The 26,988-nt window shown below is 46.7% G+C and overlaps 1 protein-coding gene and 1 long non-coding RNA gene across 2 annotated transcripts in view; one reads left to right on the top strand and one right to left on the bottom strand.

Moving 5' to 3' along the window:
• The window catches only part of TXNDC15 (thioredoxin domain containing 15), a 144,253-nt gene that overhangs the window by 79,697 nt on the left and 37,568 nt on the right, over positions 1-26,988 (top strand). Inside the window, exon 3 of the mRNA XM_056516624.1 lies at positions 19,469-19,632. Coding sequence (XP_056372599.1) covers positions 19,469-19,632 — 164 coding nt within the window. The remainder of the gene's footprint in view (positions 1-19,468; positions 19,633-26,988) is intronic.
• LOC130267218 (uncharacterized) overlaps positions 1-26,988 on the bottom strand; it is an 88,948-nt gene that overhangs the window by 27,633 nt on the left and 34,327 nt on the right. The window lies entirely within an intron of this gene.

Below are 26,988 nucleotides of genomic sequence, written 5' to 3'. Positions count from 1 at the left end.
AAAAACGGAAAAACCCTGAGTCCTTAAGGGGTTAAAAAGGGTAATAGCAGAAAATACCCCCCAAAATTTGAAGCCCAATTTCTCCCGATTCAGAAAGCACCCCATATGGGGGTGAAAAGTGCTCTGCTGGCACACTACAGGTCTCAGAAGAGAAGGAGTCACATTTGGCTTTTTGAAAGCGAATTTTGCTCTGGGGGCATGCCGCATTTAGGAAGCCCCTATGGTGCCAGGACAGCAAAAAAAAAAAACACTTGGCATACCATTTTGGAAACTAGACCCCCCGGGGAACGTAACAAGGGGTAATTTGAACCTTAATACCCTACAGGTGTTTCACGACTTTTGCATATGTTAAAAAATATATATTGTTTTTTTTACCTAAAATGCTTGTTTTCCAAAAAATTTTAAATTTTTAAAAAGGGTAATAGCAGAAAATACCCCCCAAAATTTGTTAGGCAATTTCTCCCGAGTACGGCGATACCCCATATGTGTCCCTAAACTGTTGCCTTGAAATACGACAGGGCTCCAAAGTGAGAGCGCCATGCGCATTTGAGGCCTAAATTAGGGACTTGCATAGGGGTGGACATAGGGGTATTCTACGCCAGTGATTCCCAAACAGGGTGCCTCCAGCTGTTGTAAAACTCCCAGCATGCCTAGACAGTCAACGGCTATCTGGCAATACTGGGAGTAGTTGTTGTGCAACAGCTGGAGGCTCCATTTTGGAAACAGTGACGTACCAGACGTTTTTCATTTTTATTGGGGAGGGGGTATGTGTATACGTAGTGTTTTTTACTTTCTATTTTATTGTGTGTTAGTGTAGTGTTTTTAGGGTACATTCGCACGGGCGGGGGTTCACAGTAGTTTCTCGCTGGCAGTTTGAGCTGCGGCAGAAATTTTGCCGCACCTCAAACTTGCAGCCGGATACTTACTGTAATCCTCCGCCCATGTGAGTGTACCCTGTACATTCACATTGGGGGGGGGAGGGGGACATCCAGCTGTTGCAAAACTACAACTCCCAGCATGTACGGTCTATCAGTGCATGCTGGGAGTTGTAGTTTTGCAACAGCTGGAGGCACACTGGTTGTGAAACACAGAGTTTGGTAACAAACTCAGTGTTTTGCAACCAGTGTGCCTTCAGTTGTTGCAGAAGCTACAACCCCCAGCATGTACGGACAGCGGAAGGGCATGCTGGGTCTTGTAGTTATGCAACAGCAGGAGGCATACTACTTTGGCTGGGGATGCTGAGGATTGTAGTTATGCAACAGCTGGAGACACACTGGTTTGCTACTTAACTCAGTGTGCCTTCAGCTGTTGAAAAACTACAACTCTCAGCAGTCACCGACAGCCAACGGGCATGCTGGGAGTTGTAGTTATGCAACCACCAGATGCACCACTACAACTCCAAGCATGCACTTTAGCTGATTGTGCAAGCTGGGAGTTGTAGTTATAAAACAGCTGAAGGTACACTTTTCCATAGAAAGAATGTGCCTCCAGCTGTTGCAAAACTACAAGTCCCAGCATGCCCATAAGGGAATACTGGGAGTTGTGGTGGTCTGCCTCCTGCTGTTGCATAACTACAGCTCCCAGCATGCCCTTTTTGCATGCTGGGAGCTGTTGCCAAGCAACAGCAGGAGGCTGTCACTCACCTCCAACGATCCTCGCTGCACAGGTCAGTCCCTCGTAGTCGCCGCCGCCGCTGCTCCTGGGGCCCCGATCCCAACCGGGACGCCGGGGATCGGGCTCCCCAGCACCCGGGGTGCACGTCCCGCACCCGCTCACGTCCTCCGGAAGAGGGGCGGAGCGGGTTGTGGGAGTGACACCCGCAGCAGGCGCCCTGATTGGTCGGCCGGTAATCCGGCCGACTAATCAGGGCGATCGTGAGGTGGCACCAGTGCCACCTCACCCCTGCTGGCTCTGGCTGTTTGGGGCAGTCTCTGACGGCCCCGATCAGCCAATAATTCCGGGTCACTGGAGACCCGATTGAGGCTGGGTCCACACTACGTTTTGTCCCATACGGGAGCGCATACGGCAGGAGGGAGCTAAAACCTCGCGCTCCCGTATGTGACCGTATGCGCTCCCGTATGCCATTCACTTCAATGAGCCGACCGGAGTGAAACGTTCGGTCCGGTCGGCTCATTTTTGCGCCGTATGCGCTTTTACAACCGGACCTAAAACCGTGGTCGACCACGGTTTTAGGTCCGGTTGTAAAAGCGCATACGGCGCAAAAATGAGCCGACCGGACCGAACGTTTCACTCCGGTCGGCTCATTGAAGTGAATGGCATACGGGAGCGCATACAGTTACATACGGGAGCGCGAGCTTTTAGCTCCCTCCTGCCGTATGCGCTCCCGTATGGGACAAAACGTAGTGTGAACCCACCCTGACCCGGAATCCGCCGCAGATCGCTGGACTGAATTGTCCAGCGATCTGCGGCCATCGCCGACATGGGGGGGGTCATCATAACCCCCCTGGGCGATATGCCCCGATGCCTGCTGAACGATTTCAGCAGGCATCGGGCACCGGCTCCGCTCCAGATGGTTGCGGGGGGCCGGTAAAACACATGACGTTCTCATACGTCATGTGTCCTTTAAGGACTCGGAAATAGAGACGTATGAGAATGTCATGTGTCCTTAAGGGGTTAAAGTAATCTGGAATTAAAAACTCCATGCTAATAAAAATTAAACAGTTTTATTATTAATGGAGTGGAAAATAACCTTTTAAAAATCAACTAGTGGCAAAAAGTTAAATAGATTTGTAAATCCCATCTATTTAAAAATCTTAATCCTTCCAGTAATTTTCAGTTGCTGTATGCTCTAGAGTTATGTTCAGCCTGACCACAGTGTGCTCTGCTGACATCTCTGTCCATGTTAGGAAATGTCCAGAGCAAAAACAAATCCCTATAGCAAGCCTCTCCTTCTCTGAACAGTTTCTGACATGGCAGCAGAGAGCACTGTGGTCAGACAAGAACTATACAACTTCCTCTGCAGTATACAGCTGCTGATTAGTGCTGGAAGGATTAAGATTTTTATATAGAAGTAATTTACAAATGTAATTAATTTTACAAATGTAATTAATTTAAAGGGAACCAGTTGATTAGAAAAAATGGTTTTCCACCAGATTACCCCTTTAACCTCTTCAGGACATAGGGCGTATGGATACGCCCTGCATCCCGAGTCCTTAAGGACCGAGGGCGTATCCATACGCCCGTGGGAATTCCGGCCCCCACCGCTAGCCGGTTGGGGACCGGAGCCGGATGCCTGCTGAAATCGTTCAGCAGGCATCCCGGCATATCGCCCAGGGAAGTCATTATGTCCCCCCATATCGGCGATCGCCGCAGATCGCTGGACAATTCAGTCCAGCGATCTGCGGCGATTCCGGGTCAATCGGATCTCCAGTGACCCGGAATTACTGGCTGTTCGGGGCCGTCTCTGACGGCCCCGAACAGCCAGAGCCTGCAGGGGTGAGGTGGCACTGGTGCCACCTCACGATCGCCCTGATTCGTCGGGACGTGCACCCCGGGTGCTGGGGACCCCGATCCCCGGCGCCCCTGTTGGGATCGGGGCCCCAGGAGCAGCTGCGGCGGCGGAGACGACGAGGGACTGACCTGTGCGGCGAGGATCGTTGGAGGTGAGTGACAGCCTCCTGCTGTTGCTTAGCAACAGCTCCCAGCATGCAAAAAGGGCATGCTGAGAGCTGTAGTTATGCAACAGCAGGAGGCAGACCACCACAACTCCCAGCATTCCCTTATGGGCATGCTGGGACTTATGGTTTTGCAACAGCTGGAGGCACATTCTTTCTATGGAAAAGTGTACCTTCAGCTGTTGTATAACTACAACTCCCAGCTTGCACAAACAGCTAAAGTGCATGCTGGGAGTTGTAGTGGTGCATCTGCTGGTTGCATAACTACAACTCCCAGCATGCCCGTTGGCTGTCGGTGACTGCTGAGAGTTGTAGTTTTGCAACAGCTGAAGGCACACTGGTTGTGAAACTTGTGAGTTTTTTTTTTACCTAACTCAGTGTTTCACGACCGGTGTGCCTCCAGCTGTTGCAAACTACAACTCTCAGCAGTCACCGTACACCATGCACCGTACATGCTGGGAGTTGTAGTTTTGCAACAGCTGGAGGCACACTGGTTGTGAAACACTGAGTTAGGTCACAAACTCAGTGATACATAACCAGTGTGCCTACAGCTGTTGCAAAACTGCAACTCTCAGCAGTCACCGACAGCCAACGGGCATGCTGGGAGTTGTAGTTATGCAACAGCTGGATGTCCCCCCCAATGTGAACGTACAGGGTACACTCACATGGGCGGAGGATTACAGTAAGTATCTGGCTGCAAGTTTGAGCTGCCACAAACTTCTGCTGCAGCTCAAATTGCCAGCGAGAAACTACTGTGAACCCCCGTCCGTGTGACTGTACCCTAAAAACACTACACTAAAAACACTGTACCCCCTCCCCAATAAAAATGAAAAACGTCTGGTACGCCACTGTTTCCAGAACGGAGCCTCCAGCTGTTGCAAAACAACTCCCAGTATTGTCGGACAGCCGTTGACTGTCCAGGCATGCTGGGAGTTTTGCAACAGCTGGAGGCACCCTGTTTGGGAATCACTGGCGTAGAATACCCCTATGTCCACCCCTATGCAATCCCTAATTTAGGCCTCAAATGCGCATGGCGCTCTCACTTTGGAGCCCTGTCGTATTTCAAGGCAACAGTTTAGGGCCACATATGGGGTATCGCCGTACTCGGGAGAAATTGTGTTACAAATTTTGGGGGGTATTTTCTGCTTTTACCCTTTTTAAAAATGTAAAATTTTTGGGAAAACAAGCATTTTAGGTAAAAAAAAAAAATTTTTTTTTTAACATATGCAAAAGTCGTGAAACACCTGTGGGGTATAAAGGTTCACTTAACCCCTTGTTACGTTCCCCGAGGGGTCTAGTTTTCAAAATGGTATGTCATGTGGGTTTTTTTTTTGCTGTCCTGACACCATAGGGGCTTCCTAAATGCGGCATGCCCCCAGAGCAAAATTTGCTTTCAAAAAGCCAAATGTGACTCCTTCTCTTCCGAGACCTGTAGTGCGCCAGCAGAGCACTTTTCACCCCCATATGGGGTGTTCTCTGAATCGGGAGAAATTGGGCTTCAAATTTTTAGGGGTATTTTCTGCTATTACCCTTTTTAAAAATAAAAAATTTTTGGGAAAACAAGCATTTTAGGTAAAAAATTTTTATTTTTTTTTTACATTTGCAAAAGTCGTGAAACACCTGTGGGGTATTAAGGTTCACTTTACCCCATGTTACATTCCCCGAGGGGTCTAGTTTCCAAAATGGTATGCCATGTGGTTTTTTTTTTTTGCTGTTCTGGCACCATAAGGGCTTCCTAAAGGTAACATGCCCCCCAAAAACCATTTCAGAAAAACGTACTCTCCAAAATCCCCTTGTCGCTCCTTCCCTTCTGAGCCCTCTACTGCGCCCGCCGAACACTTTACATAGACATATGAGGTATGTCCTTACTCATGAGAAATTGGGCTACAAATACAAGTAAAAATTTTGTCCTTTTACCCCTTGTAAAAATTCAAAAATTGGGTCTGCAAGAACATGTGAGTGTAAAAAATGAAGATTGTGAATTTTCTCCTTCACTTTGCTTCTATTCCTGTGAAACACCTAAAGGGTTAAAACGCTGACTGAATGTCATTTTGAATACTTTTGGGGGTGTAGTTTTTATAATGGGGTCATTTATGGGGTATTTCTAATATGAAGACCCTTCAAATCCACTTCAAACCTGAACTGGTCCCTGAAAAATACTGAGTTTGAAAATTTTGTGAAAAATCGGAAAATTGCTGCTGACCGTTGAAGCCCTCTGGTGTCTTCCAAAAGTAAAAACATGTCAATTTTATGATGCAAACATAAAGTAGACATATTGTATATGTGAACCAAAAAAAAAATGTATTCGTAATATCCATTTTCCTTACAAGCAGAGAGCTTCAAAGTTAGAAAAATGCTACATTTTCAAATTTTTCATCAAATTTACGGATTTTTCACCAAGAAATTATGCAAGTATCGACAAAAATTTACCACTATGTTAAAGTAGAATATGTCACGAAAAAACTATCTCGGAATCAGAATGATAACTAAAAGCATTCCAGAGTTATTAATGTTTAAAGTGACAGTGGTCAGATGTGCAAAAAACGCTCTGGTCCTTAAGGCCAAAATGGGCTCCGTCCTGAAGGGGTTAAATAACACAAAAACTGTCCAACTTTTTGTCCAAAATGGTCCATCATACAAATAAAATAAAATTAATTAACTAAAACATACTGATGCAAAACAGTAAATTAAAGGAGCTAAGTGTCTGATCATGGGATCTGACTTCTGGGCCCGCCATTCTCTAACCCCCCCCCCCCCCCCCCCCCCTTGAGATTTCCTGAATGGGGCCTGGCTTTCCCGGCTGAGTACTTTAGCCCCCACCTTCTGGGGCACACTTGTCTTGACAGAAACGGCCCGCCTTGCCAATCAACTGCATCCGATGATTGGCTGGGAGGGCGGTCAATGACACATGGGAGCAGGAGGCGCCGGAGAGGGTGGCAAAGCCTGAATTATTCAATACGCCATCACTACCTGTACACTAACTGGCCCCAGCCCTCTTATAAACTATTGACCAATGTGGGAAAAATGCAGCAAAGCATTACATTCTGGCCCTGCTTCAGATGTGACTATCCCGGGGGAGATGTGGTGATCCTTCTGGTACATGGCACCAACTGCGCTTATTCTTCCAGACTTGCTTAAGTAAGTTCCAAGGCACACCCCTAATCTAAGCCACGCCCTCTGAAATTATCAGTGGGAGATTCCCTTATCCAAAAGGGCCATTTTTGGATGATCATTTTCAGAGGTCAATCCTTAGAGAAAATGCTGTGTATTTCTCACTGCAATGCAAATTTTGGAAGTGGGACCATGCTCCAAAGGGGTATTCACGTACACGTATTCATGTACAATATCCTGGGCATATAAGAAGGCAAAACTTAAAACAAAAAACTTATGACCTGTCCTGTTGCTCCATTTTCCTTGGTAGAAGGATGCCTGGTGATGTCACCACACACTGTGCACAGGGCAAGAAGTAACAGGAGGGTGAGGGTGTTTTTGTTGTATTTCCTTTGCATATATATATGTCATATATATATATTTGTCATATATGTCATATATATATGTCATATATGCATATATTTGTCATGGCCGTAAATGTTGGCAAGCCCTGAAATTTTTCTACAAAATAAAATTTTTCCTCACAGAAAATGATTGTAGTAACACATGTTTTGCTATACACGTTTCCCAAGTCGTCTCCATGACAGCACCCGGAGATTGCACCTGCCTAATTGGGACAGGAAAAACACTGAGAGTTTAAAACCCCACCCCTTCCTCTCCATTCCCAGTGTTTTTCCTGTCCCGAGTAGGGAAGGAATCTCTGAGAGTGCAGGAGCGCTCTAATGCGAAAAAAGTCGCGGGGGCACCATAGAGTACCTCCGTTACGCGGACGGCCACCCGACACAAGTTCAGACGTCTTCTTCCGTTTGTCTCCCCTTGCGGCACCAAGGCAGGCTTATGCAGGGGAGACGCGATCGGGGCCGGATCGCGGTCCTCGGGTCCTGCCTTCCTGTCCCGCGCCGTCTAAGCAAGCAGGCGGCATCGCAAACCGGAGGACTCGATGGTAGGAACGTCACTTCCGGCCTCGTGTATGGCGTCTGACATCACACCTGGCTGGAGAAGAGGCGGGGATTTCAAAAATCCCCATGAATTTAAACCACAAGGAAACCACAGAGAGTGCTTACTCCAGAGGAGTTGCTACAGTTGCTACGTCCTATTACCCACCACAGGTATCTTGTAAGTACTCCTGATGCTGGGGGTTTATTTGGCGTCCATCATGGTTCCCTTGAAGGTGCTATTTGTCTCAGCTGAAGCAATTTCTGCTGCTACAGTCTTCCATGATGTCTACACCGGTCAAGGCCACTGAGGTTGAACCCGTGCAGATCCATGTAACCGTGAGTAATAAGGGCCTATAGGGTTTATACCCTGGCTTATCTTCAGAATTACTGTCTGATCCTTTCCTCCCTTTATTTTTTAGGGAGAAAAGGATACTCCTTTTGATTTCCGTAAAAACTAAATCTAAAATAATAAAATGTATAATCTGTAATAAGGAGCCTAAGGTGTCTTAAAAAATTTCTGTTTAATCCGGAGGACATTGAGGAGCTTATTAAAGCTGTTAGAGCCACCCTTAACCTTTAGGAGGTACAAGAGGTTAAAACCATTCAGGTTGAACTATTTGAAGGTCTAGGGGACCGTAAATCTCCCTCCTTCCCTGTTCATTTGAACATTCATAAGATCATTAATGACGAATGGGCTAGTCCAGATAAGGGGCCTTTTATTCCTAAGGGCATTAAGAGACGTTATCCCTTCGCGGAGACGGACTTAACTAACTGGAACACTATTCCGAAAGTCGACACTCCCATAGCCAAGGTGGCCAAGAATACCTCCTTGCCATTTGAAGACTCCTCTCAGTTAAAGGATCCAATGGACCGAAAAACAGAGAGTGTCTTAAAGAAATCTTGGGAGGCAGCAGCTACGTTGCTTAGACCTAATGTAGCTGCTACTTGTGTAGCTAGAACCTTGGGTGTATGGATTGACCAACTTCAGCTACACTTGCAATTATATCCTCTTTAGGGGTATCGCCCTGTAAGTCTCCCTATTCTTAAAATGGCTACCAATTTTCTCGCAGATGCATCTGCAGAATCTGTCAGATTATCTGCCCGCACTGCCGTCCTGTCAAATATTTCAAGAAGGGTTCTCTTGTTAAAATCCTGGACTGGGGATGTTACCTCCAAAAACAAATTACCGTATATACTCGAGTATAGGCCGAGTTTTTCAGCACGATTTTTCGTGCTGAAAACACCCCCCTCGGCTTATACTCGAGTGAACTCCCCCACCCGCAGTGGTCTTCAACCTGCGGACCTCCAGAGGTTTCAAAACTACAACTCCCAGCAAGCCCGGGCAGCCATCGGCTGTCCGGGCTTGCTGGGAGTTGTAGTTTTGAAACCTCCGGAGGTCCGCAGGTTGAAGACCACTGCGGCCTTCAACATCATCCAGCCCCCTCTCACCCCCTTTAGTTCTGAGTACTCACCTCCGCTCGGCGCTGGTCCGGTCCTGCAGGGCTGTCCGGTAAGGAGGTGGTCCGGTGAGGAGGTGGTCCGGGCTGCTATCTTCACCGGGGAGGCCTCTTCTAAGCGCTTCGGGCCCGGCCTCAGAATAGTCACGTTGCCTTGACAACGACGCAGATACGTCGCTGTCAAGGCAACGGCTCTATTCCGGGCCGGAAGCGCTTAGAAGAGGCGCCCGCGGTGAAGATAGCAGCCCGGACCACCTCCTCACCGGACCACCTCCTTACCGGACAGCCCTGCAGGACCGGACCAGCGCCGAGCGGAGGTGAGTACTCAGAACTAAAGGGGGTGAGAGGGGGCTGGATGATGTTGAAGGCCGCAGTGGTCTTCAACCTGCGGACCTCCGGAGGTTTCAAAACTACAACTCCCAGCAAGCCCGGACAGCCGATGGCTGCCCGGGCTTGCTGGGAGTTGTAGTTTTGAAACCTCTGGAGGTCCGCATGTTGAAGGCCGCAGTGGTCTTCAACCTGCGGACCTCCGGAGGTTTCAAAACTACAACTCCCAGCAAGCCCGGACAGCCGATGGCTGCCCGGGCTTGCTGGGAGTTGTAGTTTTGAAACCTCTGGAGGTCCGCATGTTGAAGGCCGCAGTGGTCTTCAACCTGCGGACCTCCGGAGGTTTCAAAACTACAACTCCCAGCAAGCCCGGACAGCCGATGGCTGCCCGGGCTTGCTGGGAGTTGTAGTTTTGAAACCTCTGGAGGTCCGCAGGTTGAAGACCACTGAGGGTGAATGATGAGAAGAGGATGATGAAGGGGGGGGGGGGGGTGTGGGGATGATGAAGGGGGGTGGGGATGATGAAGGGGGGGGTGTGGGATGATTACAAGGGGATGATGAAGGGGGGATGTGTGGGATAAGGGGATGTGTGGGATGATGACAAGGGGATGATGAAGGGGGGATGTGTGGGATGATTACAAGGGGATGATGAAGGGGGGATGTGTGGGATGATAAGGGGATGTGTGGGATGATGACAAGGGGATGATGAAGGGGGGATGTGTGGGATGATGACAAGGGGATGATGAAGGGGGGATGTGTGGGATGATAAGGGGATGTGTGGGATGATGACAAGGGGATGATGAAGGGGGGATGTGTGGGATGATGACGGGATGTGTGGGATGATGACAAGGGGATGATGAAGGGGGGATGTGTGGGATGATGACAAGGGGATGATGAGGATGTTAATGACGGGTCTGGATGATGACAGGGGGGGATGAGGTATTTCCCACCCTAGGCTTATACTTTTCCTGGGATTTTGGGTTGAAATTAGGGGTCTCGGCTTATACTCGGGTCGGCTTATACTCGAGTATATACGGTAGCCGTCCTTCTTTTTTTTGGACAATTTGTTTTTGGAGCTGACTAAGATAATATCCTGGCTAAGGCCTTGGACAATAAAAAAGGGTTTCCCAAAGACAGTGCTCAACCTAGAAAGCCACCCTTTCGCCTCCTTTCTCAAACTAGTCAGCCCTATAGAGGTAAGGGCAAAACAGGCCGTTGGTCCTATAGGAAAGGAGGTAGAGGGAGAGGCTTCTTATTTAACTCCAACCAGTCTAGCGCTGGTGGGGGTAAGGTAAACAATGACGCCATTCTGGTTGGGGCGAGATTGTCAGCTTTCGCCCACATTTGGGAATCATTGATTCCCATCTCTTGGATAGTCAACATAATCCAAGAGGGTTACAGGGTAGAGTTCTCCTCTCCCCCTCCCCCAAGATTTGTGGTAACCAAATCTCCAGGTTCCTTGCCCTAACCATTCAGGGGGTCCAGAATCTATTGAGTTTAGGGGCGGTCATAGAGGTCCCAATAAACCAGAGAGGTTTAGGTCATTATTCCCATCTGTTTCTAATCAAGAAACCAAATGGGAAATTCAGGACTATCATCAATCTGAAACCCTTAAACAGATTAGTTATATACAGGAAATTCAGGATGGAGACAGTGAGGTCAGCCATTCATCTCATAAAAGACAGTGCAGTCATGACCACAATAGATCTCAGGGACGCGTATTACCACCTCCCTATCCACATAGACTCACAACCCTTTCTAAGATTCGCCGTCCAGTGGGATGGAAGAGTCTGCCATTTTCAATTTGTTTGTCTGCCCTTCGGACTCTCCTCGGCCCCCCGCATTTTCACAAAAGTGATAGCGGAGGTGGTGAAAGTTCTCAGAAAGGAGAAAATTCTGGTAATACCTTATTTGGACGACATGTTGATTGTGGCGGACTCTGTTCTTTACCTAAAAGAACAGATAAAAAGAACGGCTCAGGTCCTTCGGGATCTCAGCTGGATCTTGAACCTAGACAAATTCTACTTGCTACCAAGTCGCAGGAAGGTCTTTTTAGGAATCCTCTTGGATTCAGTAGCCCAACAGTCCTCTCTTCTCAGAGAAAAGATCCAGGATCAGATTCATTTACTTCTTACTCTCAAAAGTTGTACTCTAAGATTTGCCATGTTGGTCCTAGGATTGTTAACATCTTCAATCCCGGCGGTGACTTGGGCTCAGTACCACTCCAGACCCCTCCAGAAGTGGATTCTAGGGGTATGGGACAAAAAGCAAACTTCCTTAGACAAAAAAATTTCCTCTTCCATCGGAATTAAAGACCCAGCTAAGATGGTGGCTTTCCCTCCAAAATCTTGTAAGGGGGTACACTGGCATCAAATAGACCCCAGGATTATTACCACGGATGCCAGTGCTCAGGGCTGGGGAGCCCACTCAGAAAAGCTTTCGGTACAAGGGAAAATGAGTCCCGCCCTAGCGAACAGGTCAGGGAATCTGAAAGAGTTCTTAGCCATCTGAATGGCTCTACAGGACTTGGAACTTTATTGCAAGGACAAGCACGTCCTCATTTACTCAGACAACACAACCGCAGTGGCGTTCATTCGCCATCTAGGGGGGCCTCGCCACTCAGCCCTACAATCAATCTCAGGTCAAATATTCTGTTGGGCAGAACAGAATGTACTATCCATCTTAGCAGTTCATCTCAGGGCAGACTTTCTAAGTTGAAACTTTATAGATCCGGGGGAATGAACGCTAGCCGACTGGGCATTTTCGTCAATAGTCAATGCCTGGGGTCTACCCCAGATAGACCTGTTTGTCTCCATAAAAAATCGCAAAGTGAACAAATTCTTCTCTCTGAATCCCAGAGACTCTCCAGTGGCAGTGGATGCTCTAGTTCAGGAATGGTCTTTCAGCCTGGGATATGCCTTCCCTCCAATAGTCCGAATACCCAGAGTGCTACACAAGCTGATGATCCACTCTTGTACGTTAATGCTCATCACCCCCTTTTGGCCCAAAAGAAGTTGGTTTCCTCTTCTAAGGCCCATGAGTGTGGAAGATCCAATAAGGTTTCCTCCCCGTCCAGATGTACTAACCCAAGGTCCAGTCCAGCACAGTCAGGTTCATACCCTCAACTTAGCGGCATGAAAACTAAGAAGCTCCTACCAGAATGAAAGGGTTTCTCTGAAAGAGTAATCTACACCCTACTAGCCAGTCACAAGTCTTCCACCTGTGAGAGCTATTCTAAGGTTTGGAATAAATACATTTCCTGGTATGGGTCTTCTTTTTCACTTGAATCCCCTAAGATTCCTCTGATACTTAATTTTCTGCAGACTTAGGTCTTTCTCCAAACACTTTAAAGGTGCAGGTTTCAGCCCTTAGTGCTCTTTTCCAAGTGAAACTAGGAGATGATTGCTGGGTGTCTAGGTTTATTAAAGCCTCTGAGAAACTTAGGCCTAGGATTACAAACCTCTACCCTCCGTGGAACCTTAATGTAGTCCTTGAGGCCCTTACCGAAGCTTCCTTTGAGCCAATAGAGTCCATCTCTATCAAATTACTTACCTTAAAAACTGTATTTTTGGTAGCAATAACATCTGCACGTAGAGTCAGTGAGATTCAGGCTCTCTCTACGCTACATCCTTTTTTTATAGTCAGAGATGATAAAATCATTCTCAAATTAGACCCTAATTTTGTACCAAAGGTATCTTCATCTTTTCATAGATCCCAAGATATTGTTATTCCTTCTTTCTGCTTAGCTCCTTAAAATGATCAAGAAAGATCATTCAACTGTTTAGATGTAAGGAGAGCAAATTACCGCAATACCGGTTTGGCCCCTCCCCCTCGGGAATGAAGGAATTATCAGCCCGCTGCGCTGTCACCACATCGTGGAACTAATCATATGTTACCCGCCAGCGCTGTTCTGCTCCCCCCCAATTAATTATTAGCCCAGCGGGGTACTATTCACATATGTCACCCGCAAGCACTGCCCTCCTCCTCTTCGTTGCTGGCCACCGGCGCTGTACGCCAGTGGTCTCCAACCTGCGGACCTCCAGCTGTTGCAAAACTACAACTCCCAGCATGCCCGGACAGCCAACGGCTGTCTGGGCATGCTGAGAGTTGTAGTTTTGCAACAGCTGGAGGTCCGCAGGTTGGAGTCCAATGCTGTACGCTGTATCCCTATGCCCGGGCTGCAAAAGATAAACAAAATAAACTTTAACTTACCTACATCTACCTCACGCTGTTCCTGGGGACTGAAACGTTGGACAGCAGTCAGCCTATCACCGGCCGCAGCGATGTCCCGCCACGGCAGGTGATAGGCTGAGCCCACTGTCATGTAAGAAGCCGGCTTCTTACATGACAGTGGGCTCAGCCTATCACTGGCCTGGGCGGAACATCGCTGCGGCCGGTAATAGGCTGACTGCTGTCCAACGTTCCAGTCCCCAGGAACAGCGTGAGGTAGACGTAGGGAAGTTTAAAGTTTATTTTGTTTATCTTTTGCAGCCCGGGCATAGGGATACAGCGTACAGCAGTGGTCTCCAACCTGCGGACCTCCGGGAGTTGCAGTTTTGCAACATCTGGAGGTCCGCAGGTTGGAGACCACTGGCGTACAGTATAGAGTTCCAGCGCCGGTGGCTCGCAACAAAGAGGAGGAGGGCAGTGCTTGCGGGTGACATATGTGAGTAGTACCCCGCTGGACTGATTAATTGGGGGGGAGCAGAACAGCGCTGGCAGGTAACATGATTTGGGGGAGGGGGGGAGCAGAACAGCGCTTGCGGGTCACATGATTGGGGGTGTGAAAGAAATACCGTTATATACCGTGGAACTGCCATAAGTTACAAAAATACCGTGATATATATTTTAGGTCATTCCGCCCAGCTCTAAAATATATATATATATATATATATATATATATATATATATATATATATATATATATATATATATATAATTATAATATACATACACACACACACACACATATACTTTTTAAACAAGAAAACCCCTTTAGTAAGGACATTGGGCATACATGTACGCTCTACTGTATGGTTCCAGATGCTTACAGAAGCCAGTACCCACGACTAATCACTGTTGATCGCAGCATCTAAAATGGAAAAATAACGTTATCGGGAGCCTAGTGGAGCTGATCGATATCCTGAGACAAAATCACAGTGTGCTGAGAGGCTGAGAGAATGGGAAGGGGGGCCCTCTATCTGCTTCTGGCTCATTTGATTGGCAGTCCAATCCTGCAGGCAGCCTCAGCAACATAAGCCTCGTCTCTAATAAAAGTTTGAATCACCCCCCCCCCCCCTTTCTTATTTTTTATTTAATAAAATAATGTAAACAAAAATAAACATAGGTGGTGTTACCGTGTGTAAATGTCCAAACTATTAAAGTAGAAGGTTAAATAAACCACGCAGTCAATGGCATAATTGTAAAAAATACCGGTCCCGAATTGCTGATATTGGTCACTTCATATAGCAAAAAATCCCATGAAAACAAAATGCTACTGATACAAACTGCAGATCACATTGCTAAAAATACAGCCCTGTATACAGAAAAATAAGTGTTAGAGGTCGGAAGAGAACAATTTAACCCTTTTAAGGACAATGGGCGAAAAGGTACGCCCTGATGTCTTGGTACTTGGCACTGTGGCATACATTTATGGTCTGTACATGAAGCAAGTGCAGGAGCTGCGCTAGATCCCGGTTATCAGCAGCCAGGGACCCGCCAGTAATGGTGGAAATCGGTTATCTCGCTGATGTCCACCATTAACCCCTGCTGGAGGTCCCTTTACTTGCTCCTTCAGCAATCTGCTGCTCTAGTTTGCCTTCTAGCAGACCAGCGCAATAGATCACCAATATTACTGCATATGCATAGCCCTGAACAGTAATAGCAATCTAATGATTGCTATGTATAGTCCCCTATGAGGACATAAAGAAAGAGTAAATTATATTAAAATTATTGTACAAAAAAGTGTAAAAATTAATTACATAAATGTGGTATAGGTGCGTGTGTAAATGTCCAAACTAGTAAAATATAATGTTAATCTTCCTGTATGGTGAACAAAATAAACATAGTCTGAAATTGCTCTGTTTTGGTCACATCACATCCCATAAAAATGTAATAAAAAATTATCAAAAAGTTAAACACAAGTGTAAAAGAACAGATCACGGTACAAAAAAATTAGCCCTCATACAGCCCTGTAAACAGAAAAATAAGTTATAGGGGTCTGATTAACCTCCCTAGCGGTATGATTCCGTCTGGAAATTTGTACCAAAAGCGGTACAATTTTTTCATTGAAATTCCACATCTCCCCCCCGTCACATTCCCCCCTCCCTTGTCACATTTCCCCCCCATATCACATTCTCCCCCTCCTTGTCACATTCCCCCCCCCTGTCACATTCCCCCCCCCCCCCTTGTTGCATTCTCCCCCCCCTGTCACATTCATTCCCCCTGTCACATTCTCCCCCCTTGTTACACTCCCCCCCCCCGTCACCTTCATCCCCCCCCCTGTCACATTCATCCCCCCCCTGTCACATTCTCCCCCTTGTTACATTCTCCCCCCCCCCCCCCCCCTTGTTACATTTTCCCCCCTCCATGTTACATTCCACTCCCCCCCCCTTGTCACATTCCCCCCCCCCCTTGTTACATTGTCCCCTGTGTCACATTCCCCCCTCTGTCACCTTGTCTTGTTCTGCAGCAGAATACACTAGGTTTGCCGGGCAGATTTCAAACCTAGTGTATTTGCTGCAGAACAAGCCCTTTCCCCCTTCAGCCAATCACAGGCTTTACACCACTGCGGCCTGTGATTGGCTGAAAAGTGAAAGGTCCTGTAAGATGAATAGAGCAGTGACCAGAACGCACGGAGGGGACCGACATCTGCAGGGACCGGGACTAGGTGAGCAAAAGGTTTTTTTATTTTCTTCCTTTTTACTTTTACACTTAGTTCAGGGTTTTTCTACCAGGGGGGCCTCCAGCTGTTGTGAAACTACTGCTCCCAGCATGCCCGGACAGCCTTTGGCTGTCCGGGCATGCTGAGAGTTGTAGTTTTGCAACATCTGGAGGCCCCCTGGTTGAGAAACACTGACTTTTAGTATATGTCTTTACCTGCTCTGGCCGGCCCCCGCAACGGGAGCCGACCCGAGCAGATAATAACATATTTTCCCGGGGGCTGCATCACTACATCGCAAAAAGCAAAAATCGCGATTCGATTGCTTTTGCGATATACTGTGCAGCCCGCACAGCAACTCTGCAATTCTACCCCGAGCGTGACTCGGGGTTACCGCTTCTAGCAGCGAAAATTAACCCCGAGTCACGCTCGGGAATACCGCTAGGCTGGTTAAAGCCATTTTAAAGATACTAATTTTGTTAAAATAAGTATCTTTTTTTAATTATAGTACAGTAATACAAAAGCATGTAAACATGGGTATCATTATAATTATATTAACACACAGAATAAAGCACATGTAATTTTTACCATAAAGTGCACTGCATAAAAACGAAGTCCTCCAAAAGTTGCAAATTTGTGGTTTTACTTTAAAATATCCCCACAAAATATTTTTGTTGTGCCATATGTTCTAGGTTAAAATTAAAGGTGTCATTAGAAAGAACAATTTGACTCGCAAAAGACAAGTCCTCATATAGGTCTGTGGATGAAAAAAAAATTTTGGCTCTAAGGAGGGGAGGAGGAAAAAATGAAAATGCAAAAATGAAATTGGCGTGCTCCTTTTAAAGGGGTACTCCGCCCCTGGAATCTTATCCCCTATCCAAAGGTTAGAGGATAAGATGTTAGATCGCCGTGGTCCCGCTGCTGGGGACCCCGGGGATCGCCGCTGCGGCACCCCACCATCATTACTGCACAGAGCGAGTTCGCTCTGTGCGTAATGGCGGGCGATACAGGGGCCGGAGCAGCGTGACGTCATGGCCCCGCCCCTCATGACATCACGGCCCGTCCCCTTAATGCAAGTCTATGGCAGGGGTGCGTGATGACCGCCACGCCCCCTCCCATAGACTTGTATTGATGGGGCGGGCCGTGACGTCACGAGGGGCGGAGCCGTGAGTTAACGATGCTCGGGTCCCTGTATTGCCCGTCATTACGTGCAGAGTGATCTCGCTCTGCGCAGTAATGATAGCGGGGTGCTGCAGCAGCGATCCCCGGGGTCCCCAGCAGCGGGACCCCGGCGATCTGACATCTTATCCCCTATCCTTTGGATAGGGGATAAGATGTCTAGGGGCGGAGTACCCCTTTAAGGGTATGTTCACACTAAGGAATTGGAGAGGAATTGACTCAATTGATTTTGCTTGCTTATTCATCTAATGCTCCAAATCATCTAACAATTAAAGTTCTCCAGCGGCGGAACCCCCCTCGATCAGACATCTTATCCCCTATTCTAATGCTGAATTCTGTTCCGACTAAAGATAAAGCATGTTCATTCTTCAGGTGGAATCCACTTATAAAAGCCCATTGAAGTCAGTGGGACTTTTTTTTTTTTTTTTCCTAGAGAAGCGGAATTCAGGCAGTAATGGCTAAACTTCTTCCCCAACACATTTGTTGTTCCTCCTTCTGAATTCTTCTTGCAATTTCTGGCAGATTTCAAAATTTTCCTGACCGAAATGATTCCTCTACAACTCCTTAGGGTATGTTCACACTGAGGAATTGGGGCAGAAATCAAGCAGAAATTTTCTCAGAGATTTCACGCGGAAATGCAGGTTTCATGCGGAGGAGGAGTATCAAGTATTTCTATTCATAAAATTTATTTTTTTCATGCGGAAATTCAGTGCGAATTCCGTGTGGAAATGCTTCTGACTGAAAAAAAAAATAACATTAATCTCTATGGGAGAACGACGCTGATTCCGCCTGAAAGAAAGAACATGTTCTTTCTTCAAGCGGAACAGACTTCCTAGTCAGAATTCTGCTTGAGGAAATTCCTCAGTGTGAACTGAGGGGCAGAAATTCTGTACAACTCTATGGGGATTTCACTGCTGAATGATTTGGAGAGGAAAAAGCGAGCAGAATTACTTGTGGAAATTCCTCTCCAATTCCTCAGTGTGAACATACCCTTAGTGTGAACATACCCTAAGGCTGGTTTCAGATGGCAGAATTTCTGCACTGAATTCAGCATAAATTCTGCATGAATTTATAGCCAATACACTTTAATGGGTTTCCGTTGTCCCATTCACACTTCAGAATTTCCGCTGCAGGAATTTATTGTAGTGAATTGGCTATAAATTCATGCAGAATTTTCATACAGAATTTTGTGCAGAAATTGTGCCATGTGAAACCGGCCTAAGGGGTTAAGCATACTCCTTTTCGTCCAAAATTTATAATTTCCAACAATAGTACAGTAAAACAAAACCCATATATATATTGGGTATTAATCATATGGACCTACAAAATTAAGAAAAGGGGTCTTTTTTTTTTTTTTTTTTTTTTTTTACTGAAAAGTAAGCCTCTAAAATTTGCAAAATAGCATTTTGTTTTAAATTTTGCCCCAAAAATCATATATATATATATATATATATATATATATATATATATATATATATATATATTATAAATCTGTTTGTTAGGTTTCTCCAATGATTGATGGTCGTTATATGGTTCTGTAGGTGAAAAATGTAATGTGATATTGCCATTAGAAGGCGAGGAGGAAAAAAAAGTGCAGAAATTGAAAACAAACAAAAACAAAACAGGATGTCCTTAATGGGTTAAAAGGTGTATGTGCTACTGTTGTGTTTTGTTCAGAAGATAGCCTATATTGTTGCTCTGCTATGAACAGCACTAGATCTGTATGGATTTCTATCCAGCAAGAATGACTGTATACAATGGTGGGGAATCGCAATGGAGAAGTATATTAAGTATATTGAAAAGTTGTAAGACTTTTCTTTACGTAATGGAATTAACCCATTAGGTGAATACAGATTTACACATTCTTTAGTAACACTTCCTACTTACTATACTACACATTTATGTAGCTCTGATAATATATAATTTTTATTTATTCTGCAGGACCTTATGGACTTTCTTAATCCAAACAGCAGTGAATGCACCATGGTTTTGTTCTTCACCCCTTGGTGTCAGTTTTCTGCTGCCCTAGCCCCTCATTTCAATGCCTTGCCCAGAGCATACCCAACACTGCAGTTTTTGGCACTGGATGCGTCTCAGCACAGCAGGTAGAGTTTTTGTGTGAAGACATACTGCTACTTTTTTATGTAGATTGGGAATTTTTTCCTCAATTTGTTGCTTTGCCTCTTTACCCAATGGGACTGAATTTCTTACATATATGAACACTAAAATGAAAAATGGGGTTATCCAGGAATAGAAAAACAGAGCTAATTTCTTTCTAAAATTGGTCCCCATATGTCTCGAGGTTGGATGTGGTATTACAAATTGACTCCATTCACTTCAGTGAAACTGAGCTGCAAAACCACACCCAACCTAGAGACAGAAAGGGAGTGGAATTTGAAAGAAATTAGCTCTGTTTTTCTATGTGTGCGAGTGTCACGTGACATATTTAATACTCACACATCGCAGCTCACGGCAGTCTCACTTGGGCTATCACAGGGAGAGGATCTCTCCCTGTGATAGCCCGAAGCTGCACGGAGCTTTCATAGCCTCTGTGGGCTGTTTTATTGTCACCCGCCAGCGCACTCGATCGCCAGCGCTATCGGGATCCCTATGCCCGATAGCGCTGTCATCCGCTTGACTCCCACCAGCGCGATCGGGATCCCTATGCCCGCTTGCCTCGCCACCCGCTGCTCTACTCCCGGTCCCCTGTTAACGGGGAACAGAAAGTAGAGCAGCGGGCGCAGCTAAAGTAGTGCTGCGCATGCGTGCGCAGCTAAAGTAGTACTGCGCATGCGCAGCACTACGCAAATAGCGTAGGTAGGTTGTAATTTAGCATAGTTTAGGCACCACAACTCCCAGCATGGGAGTTGTAGTTTAGGACGACAACTCCTAGCATGCCCAGACAGCTAAAGGCTGCCCAGGCATGCTGGAAGTTGTAGTTGAGGACTACAACACCCAGCATGCCCAGATAGCTAAAGGCTACCCAGGCATGCTGGGAGTTGTAATTTAGCTGATGGGACCACAACTCCCAGCATGCCCAGACAGCTGAAGGCTGCCCGGGTATGTTGAGAGTTGTAGTGCAGTGAAGGGACCACAACTCTCAGCATGCCCAGACAGCTGAAAGCTGCCCGGGCATGCTGGGAGTTGTAGTTTAAGACTACAACTCCCAGCATGCATAGACAGCTAAAGGCTGCCCAGGCATGCTGGGAGTTGTAGTTTAGGGCTACAACTCCCAGCATGCCCAGACAGCTAAAGGCTGCCCAGGCATGCTGGGAGTTGTAGTTTAGGAATACAACACCCAGCATGCCCAGACAGCTAAAGGCTGCCCAGGCATGCTAGGAGTTGTAGTTTAGCTTAGATTAGACAGCGAAGGGACTACAACTCCCAGCATGCCCAGACAGCTAAAGGCAGCCCAGGCATGCTGGGAGTTGTAGTTTAGGGCTACAACTCCCAGCATGCCCAGACAGCTAAAGGCTGCCCAGGCATGCTGGGAGTTGTAGTTTAGGAATACAACACCCAGCATGCCCAGACAGCTAAAGGCTGCCCAGGCATGCTAGGAGTTGTAGTTTAGCTTAGATTAGACAGCGAAGGGACTACAACTCCCAGCATGCCCAGACAGCTAAAGGCAGCCCAGGCATGCTGGGAGTTGTAGTTTAGCCTAGATTAGACAGCTAAGGAAGCACAACTCCCAGCATGCCCACACAGCTGAAGGCTGCCCAGGCATGCTGGGAGTTGTAATTTAGCTGATGGGACCACAACTCCCAGCATGCCCAGACAGCTGAAGGCTGCCCGGGTATGCTGAGAGTTGTAGTGCAGTAAAGGGACCACAACTCCCAGCATGCCCAGACAGCTGAAAGCTGCCCGGGCATCCTGGGAGTTGTAGTGCAGTGAAGTCACCACAACTCCCAACATGCCCAGACAGCTACAGGCTGCCCAGGCATGCTGGGAGTTGTAATTTTACACAGGTATAAAGTAGTTTGCGTAGTGTTAGCGCGATTTTAGCGTAGTTATCGTAGCGTTAGCTGAATTTTAGCGTAGCTTTAGTTTAGGGTTAGCGCGGTTTTACAGTTTTTAGCGTAGCATAGTGTTAGCGCAGTTGTAGCGTATTTAGCATAGCGTAGTATTAGCGCAGTTTTAGTGTATTTAGCATAGTGTTAGTGCAGTTTTTGTGTATTTAGCGTAGTGTAAACGCAGTTTTAGCGTATTTAGCGTAGCTTAGTTTTAACGCAGTTTTTATGTATTTTGTGTAGTGTAGCATTAGCACAGTTTTAGCGTATTTAGCGTAGAGTATTGTTAGCGTAGTCTTAGAGTAGTGAGCGCAGCATAGTCATAGAGTAGTTAGTGTAGTGTAGTGTTAGTCCAGTTCTAGCATAGTTGGCGTAGTTGTACACGGGTGTAGTGTAGCTAACTTAGTTTTACAGGCAGATGAAGTGTAGCTTAGAGAGTTTAGTGTGGGGTGTAGCTTAGCTTAGTCATAAAGTGAAGGGGCTACAACTCCCAGCTTGCCCAGACAGCCAAAGGTTGTCTGGGCAGGATGGAAGTTGTAGTTTTTCAAAAGTAGCAAAGGCAATGAAAATGAAGACTGGGAACCAAACGTTTTTTTTTTTTTTTTTTAAATAAAAAACGAAAAACAAAATGTGTGTGGTTCCCCGTCTTTTCATTTTCAGCCAAATACCAACCAAATAGCAACAGCCTGACGTTACCAGGGTGGGCGGGGACCATTGTTACTTGCCCTCCCCAGCCTAAATAATGCCAGCCTGTTACCGCCTAGGCCCAAGAGCGCCATATTTGGCGCTCTGGGCCTGTTGGTATCGGCTCTTCCCTGTACCCCTGTGGCGTTGGGTACCGGGGTAATAATTCGGGGTTAACGCTAGCTGTTTTTGGGGCTAACGCTAAGCCCCGACTTAGTAATGGACTCCGTCTACAAGACGGCTTCCACTACTAAGCCTGTTAAGTTTTAAGGCCTGCGCAGCTGGCCTGTATTTGTGGGAGGAGCCGGCTGCCTTCAAGAACCCACGGCCTCTTCACGTTCAGCCGCCGTGGGTTCTTCAGTCAAGGGTTTGTCACGTGATGTCGGCAGGAGGTGGAGTCACGTTCCCACCGGTCAGCTGACTGCACGAGTCAGCTGACTGGAAGGTCGCTTCAGCCGGCATGGTGGTGGTAAGTGGCCGTGGCTGACCGGGGGTAACGCTGGCTGTTCCCGGACTCCGGAGGTAAGCCGGAGTTCAGGGAAACCTTTGGTCAGCCCGGCCCCAGGTTATTGTATTACATATCGGCATTCGGCTTCTTGCACATGCATATCATTACCGCACTATGTGAACGGCTTGCTGCGCATGTATATGATTACCGCACTGTGTGAACAGTCTCCTGCACATGCATATCATTACCGCACTTTGTGATAGGCTTCTTGCACATGTATATGATTACTGCACTATGTGAACAGTCTCCTGCACATGCATATCATTACCGCACTATGTGTTAGGCTTCTTGCACATGTATATGATTACTGCACTATGTGAACAGTCTCCTGCACATGCATATCATTACAGCACTATGTGTTAGGCTTCTTGCACATGTATATGATTACTGCACTATGTGAACAGTCTCCTGCACATGCATATCATTACCGCACTATGTGATAGGCTTCTTGCACATGCATATCATTACCGCACTATGTGAACGGCTTGCTGCGCATGTATATGATTACCGCACTGTGTGAACAGTCTCCTGCACATGCATATCATTACCGCACTTTGTGATAGGCTTCTTGCACATGTATATGATTACTGCACTATGTGAACAGTCTCCTGCACATGCATATCATTACAGCACTATGTGTTAGGCTTCTTGCACATGTATATCATTACTGCACTATGTGAACAGTCTCCTGCACATGCATATCATTACCGCACTATGTGTTAGGCTTCTTGCACATGTATATGATTACTGCACTATGTGAACAGTCTCCTGCACATGCATATCATTACCGCACTATGTGTTAGGCTTCTTGCACATGTATATCATTACTGCACTATGTGAACAGTCTCCTGCACATGCATATCATTACCGCTCTATGTGTTAGGCTTCTTGCACATGTATATGATTACTGCATTATGTGAACAGTCTCCTGCACATGCATATCATTACCGCACTATGTGATAGGCTTCTTGCACATGTATATGATTACTGCACTATGTGAACAGTCTTCTGCACATGCATATCATTACCGCACTATGTGATAGGCTTCTTGCACATGTATATGATTACTGCATTATGTGAACAGTCTCCTGCACATGCATATCATTACCGCACTATGTGTTAGGCTTCTTGCACATGTATATGATTACTGCACTATGTGAACAGTCTCCTGCACATGCATATCATTACCGCACTATGTGATAGGCTTCTTGCACATGCATATCATTACCGCACTATGTGTTAAGCTTCTTGCACATGTATATCATTACTGCACTATGTGAACAGTCTCCTGCACATGCATATCATTACCGCTCTATGTGTTAGGCTTCTTGCACATGTATATGATTACTGCATTATGTGAACAGTCTCCTGCACATGCATATCATTACCGCACTATGTGATAGGCTTCTTGCACATGTATATGATTACTGCACTATGTGAACAGTCTCCTGCACATGCATATCATTACCGCACTATGTGATAGGCTTCTTGCACATGTATATGATTACTGCACTATGTGAACAGTCTCCTGCACATATATATCATTACCGCACTATGTGTTAGGCTTCTTGCACATGTATATGATTACTGCATTATGTGAACAGTCTCCTGCACATGCATATCATTACCGCACTATGTGTTAGGCTTCTTGCACATGTATATGATTACTGCACTATGTGAACAGTCTCCTGCACATGCATATCATTACCGCACTATGTGATAGGCTTCTTGCACATGCATATCATTACCGCACTATGTGAACAGTCTCCTGCATATTTTATCATTTCCGCACCACGTGAACAGTCTCCTGCACATGTATAACATTACCGCTCTATGTGAACAGCCTCCTGCACATATATATCATTATCACATTTTGTAGTTCTGTGCCGCTGGGAGGATCTATATGTGTCTCCGGTATACTGAGACTCGCACACCTTTACACTCAATCGGACTCACCGCTCCGCCCCACCCTGTGGGCTTATGCTTCACCCCCACAGCTGCCAATCTGGTCAGTCTAAGGCACGCTACACCAACAGCTGCGCTCACTTCCAACCTTTGTCTCTTAAACTAACTTCCTCACAGTTTTCTTTTCATTTATTTTATATTTATACTTCTGTGTTTCCGGGCGGTGTGCCTCCAGCTGTTGTGGAGCTATGATTCTCACTTATAGGAATCATGCCGTAGGATTCATGCTGTACACATCCTGGTACCCATGCACGTTGGTAGGATTCATGCCGGTAACATTTATACGCCACACACGCTTATAGGGTTCATTCGTTCTCTACGCGCTTGTAGTTTTATACCGTACACACGCTTTTAGGGTCATACTGTACACCCCCTTTGTAAGGTTTATACTGCACACACGCTTGTAAGATTCATACAGTACACACTTGTAGAGTTTATACCGTTTACTTGCCTACAGGTTTCATACTGTACACTCGCTTGTAGGATTATATTGTACATTCGCCCTTAGGATTCATGCTGTACGCTTGCTTGTAGCATTCATACTGCACTTACGCTTGAGCATATTTGTGGGGTGCATGCTTGTAGCATTTACTCTATACACACGCTTGTACATACTTGTAGCATTATGCTGCGTACATACTTATAAGATTCATGCCGTACACAGTACACACTGGTAGGATATCCTGTACACACGCTTGTTGCATTCTTACTTTACACGCGTTAGGATTATGCAGTACATTCGCCGGTAGCATTTTTACGGTACACTCGCTCGCATAATTCATAAAGTTCATGCGGTGCATACCAATGTAGCATCCATACCGTACACTTGCTCGTAGGTTTACGTGGTATACACGCTTGTACTCGCTTGCAGGGTTCATACTAAACACGCTCTTGTAGGAGTCATGTTGTACACACTCATAGGAATCATACTATGTACACGCTCATACGAGTCACACTGTACGCACGTTCATAGTATTACATGGCCCCACGCTCGTAGGATTACTACTGAATATGCACTCATAAGGATTGTGCTGCACACCCGCTCGCAGGACTTGTATCGCGCATGTTTGTAGGGTTATATTACATGGGTGCACGCGGGAATCAGGCTGCGTGTGCACTCGTGGCATGTGTTCTGTACATGCGCTTGCGCTATTTGTGAAGTTCGTACGCCCGCAGTTTTGTGCAGCGCACATGCTCATACAGCACATGGGGTGTGGCCCCGTACGCAGGTATGTGGTCGTAATAGTTACTACTTGCCGGCATATTCTCTGCCATCGGTCGTGGTTAGCTTCAGGTGTTCGCTGGTGGTCTATATGCGTATATGGTTGGCCCGAGTATAGGTTCATCAAGTTGGTGGTACAGCCATGCATAGCGGTTCACGACAGTTTCACACGTAGTCGTTCTGCACGCATCTTTATATAGGCAGGGTGATACATAGCAGTTGTCGCTGCTGACACATATTCAGAACGATAATTACACGACGCACAGGCGGGGCTTACCCAGTAAACCGTTGCAGACGGGGTATGTTGCATTATCGTTGGTACTGACATGCCTTCTGAACGACACTGACATTACGCGTAGGTGGTGTTTACCTGTTAAGCCTGTCATGTTGCAGAAAGGGTACGTCGCATAATTGTTATTACTGACATGCCTTCAGAACAGCAATAACCCCACACATAGGTGATGTATACCCATCATGCCTGCCACGCCTGCAGGGGGTACGTTGCACGGTTGTTACTGACACGCCTTCAGAACAGCAATAACGCCACACATAGGTGATGTATACCCATCATGCCTGCCACGCCTGCAGGGGGGTACGTTGCACGGTTGTTACTGACACGCCTTCAGAACAGCAATAACGCCACACATAGGTGATGTATACCCATCATGCCTGCCACGCCTGCAGGGGGTACGTCGCACGATAGTTACTGACACGCCTTCAGAACAGCAATAACGCCACACATAGGTGATGTATACCCATCATGCCTGCCACGCCTGCAGGGGGTACGTTGCACGGTAGTTACTGACACGCCTTCAGAACAGCAATAACGCCACACATAGGTGATGTATACCCATCATGCCTGCCACGCCTGCAGGGGGGTACGTTGCACGGTTGTTACTGACACGCCTTCAGAACAGCAATAACGCCACACATAGGTGATGTATACCCATCATGCCTGCCACGCCTCCAGGGGGTACGTTGCACGGTCGTTACTGACACGCCTTCAGAGCAACAGCGTTATGACACATGCGAGGTGATATTTATAAATAAATAAATAGAGAAAAAGATTAAAAAA

This window comes from Hyla sarda, chromosome 4, assembly GCF_029499605.1.
Source record: "Hyla sarda isolate aHylSar1 chromosome 4, aHylSar1.hap1, whole genome shotgun sequence".
Taxonomy (NCBI): domain Eukaryota; kingdom Metazoa; phylum Chordata; class Amphibia; order Anura; family Hylidae; genus Hyla; species Hyla sarda.
The sequence above is the reverse complement of the archived record's forward strand: the minus strand, read 5'-3'. Positions and strand labels throughout refer to the sequence as shown.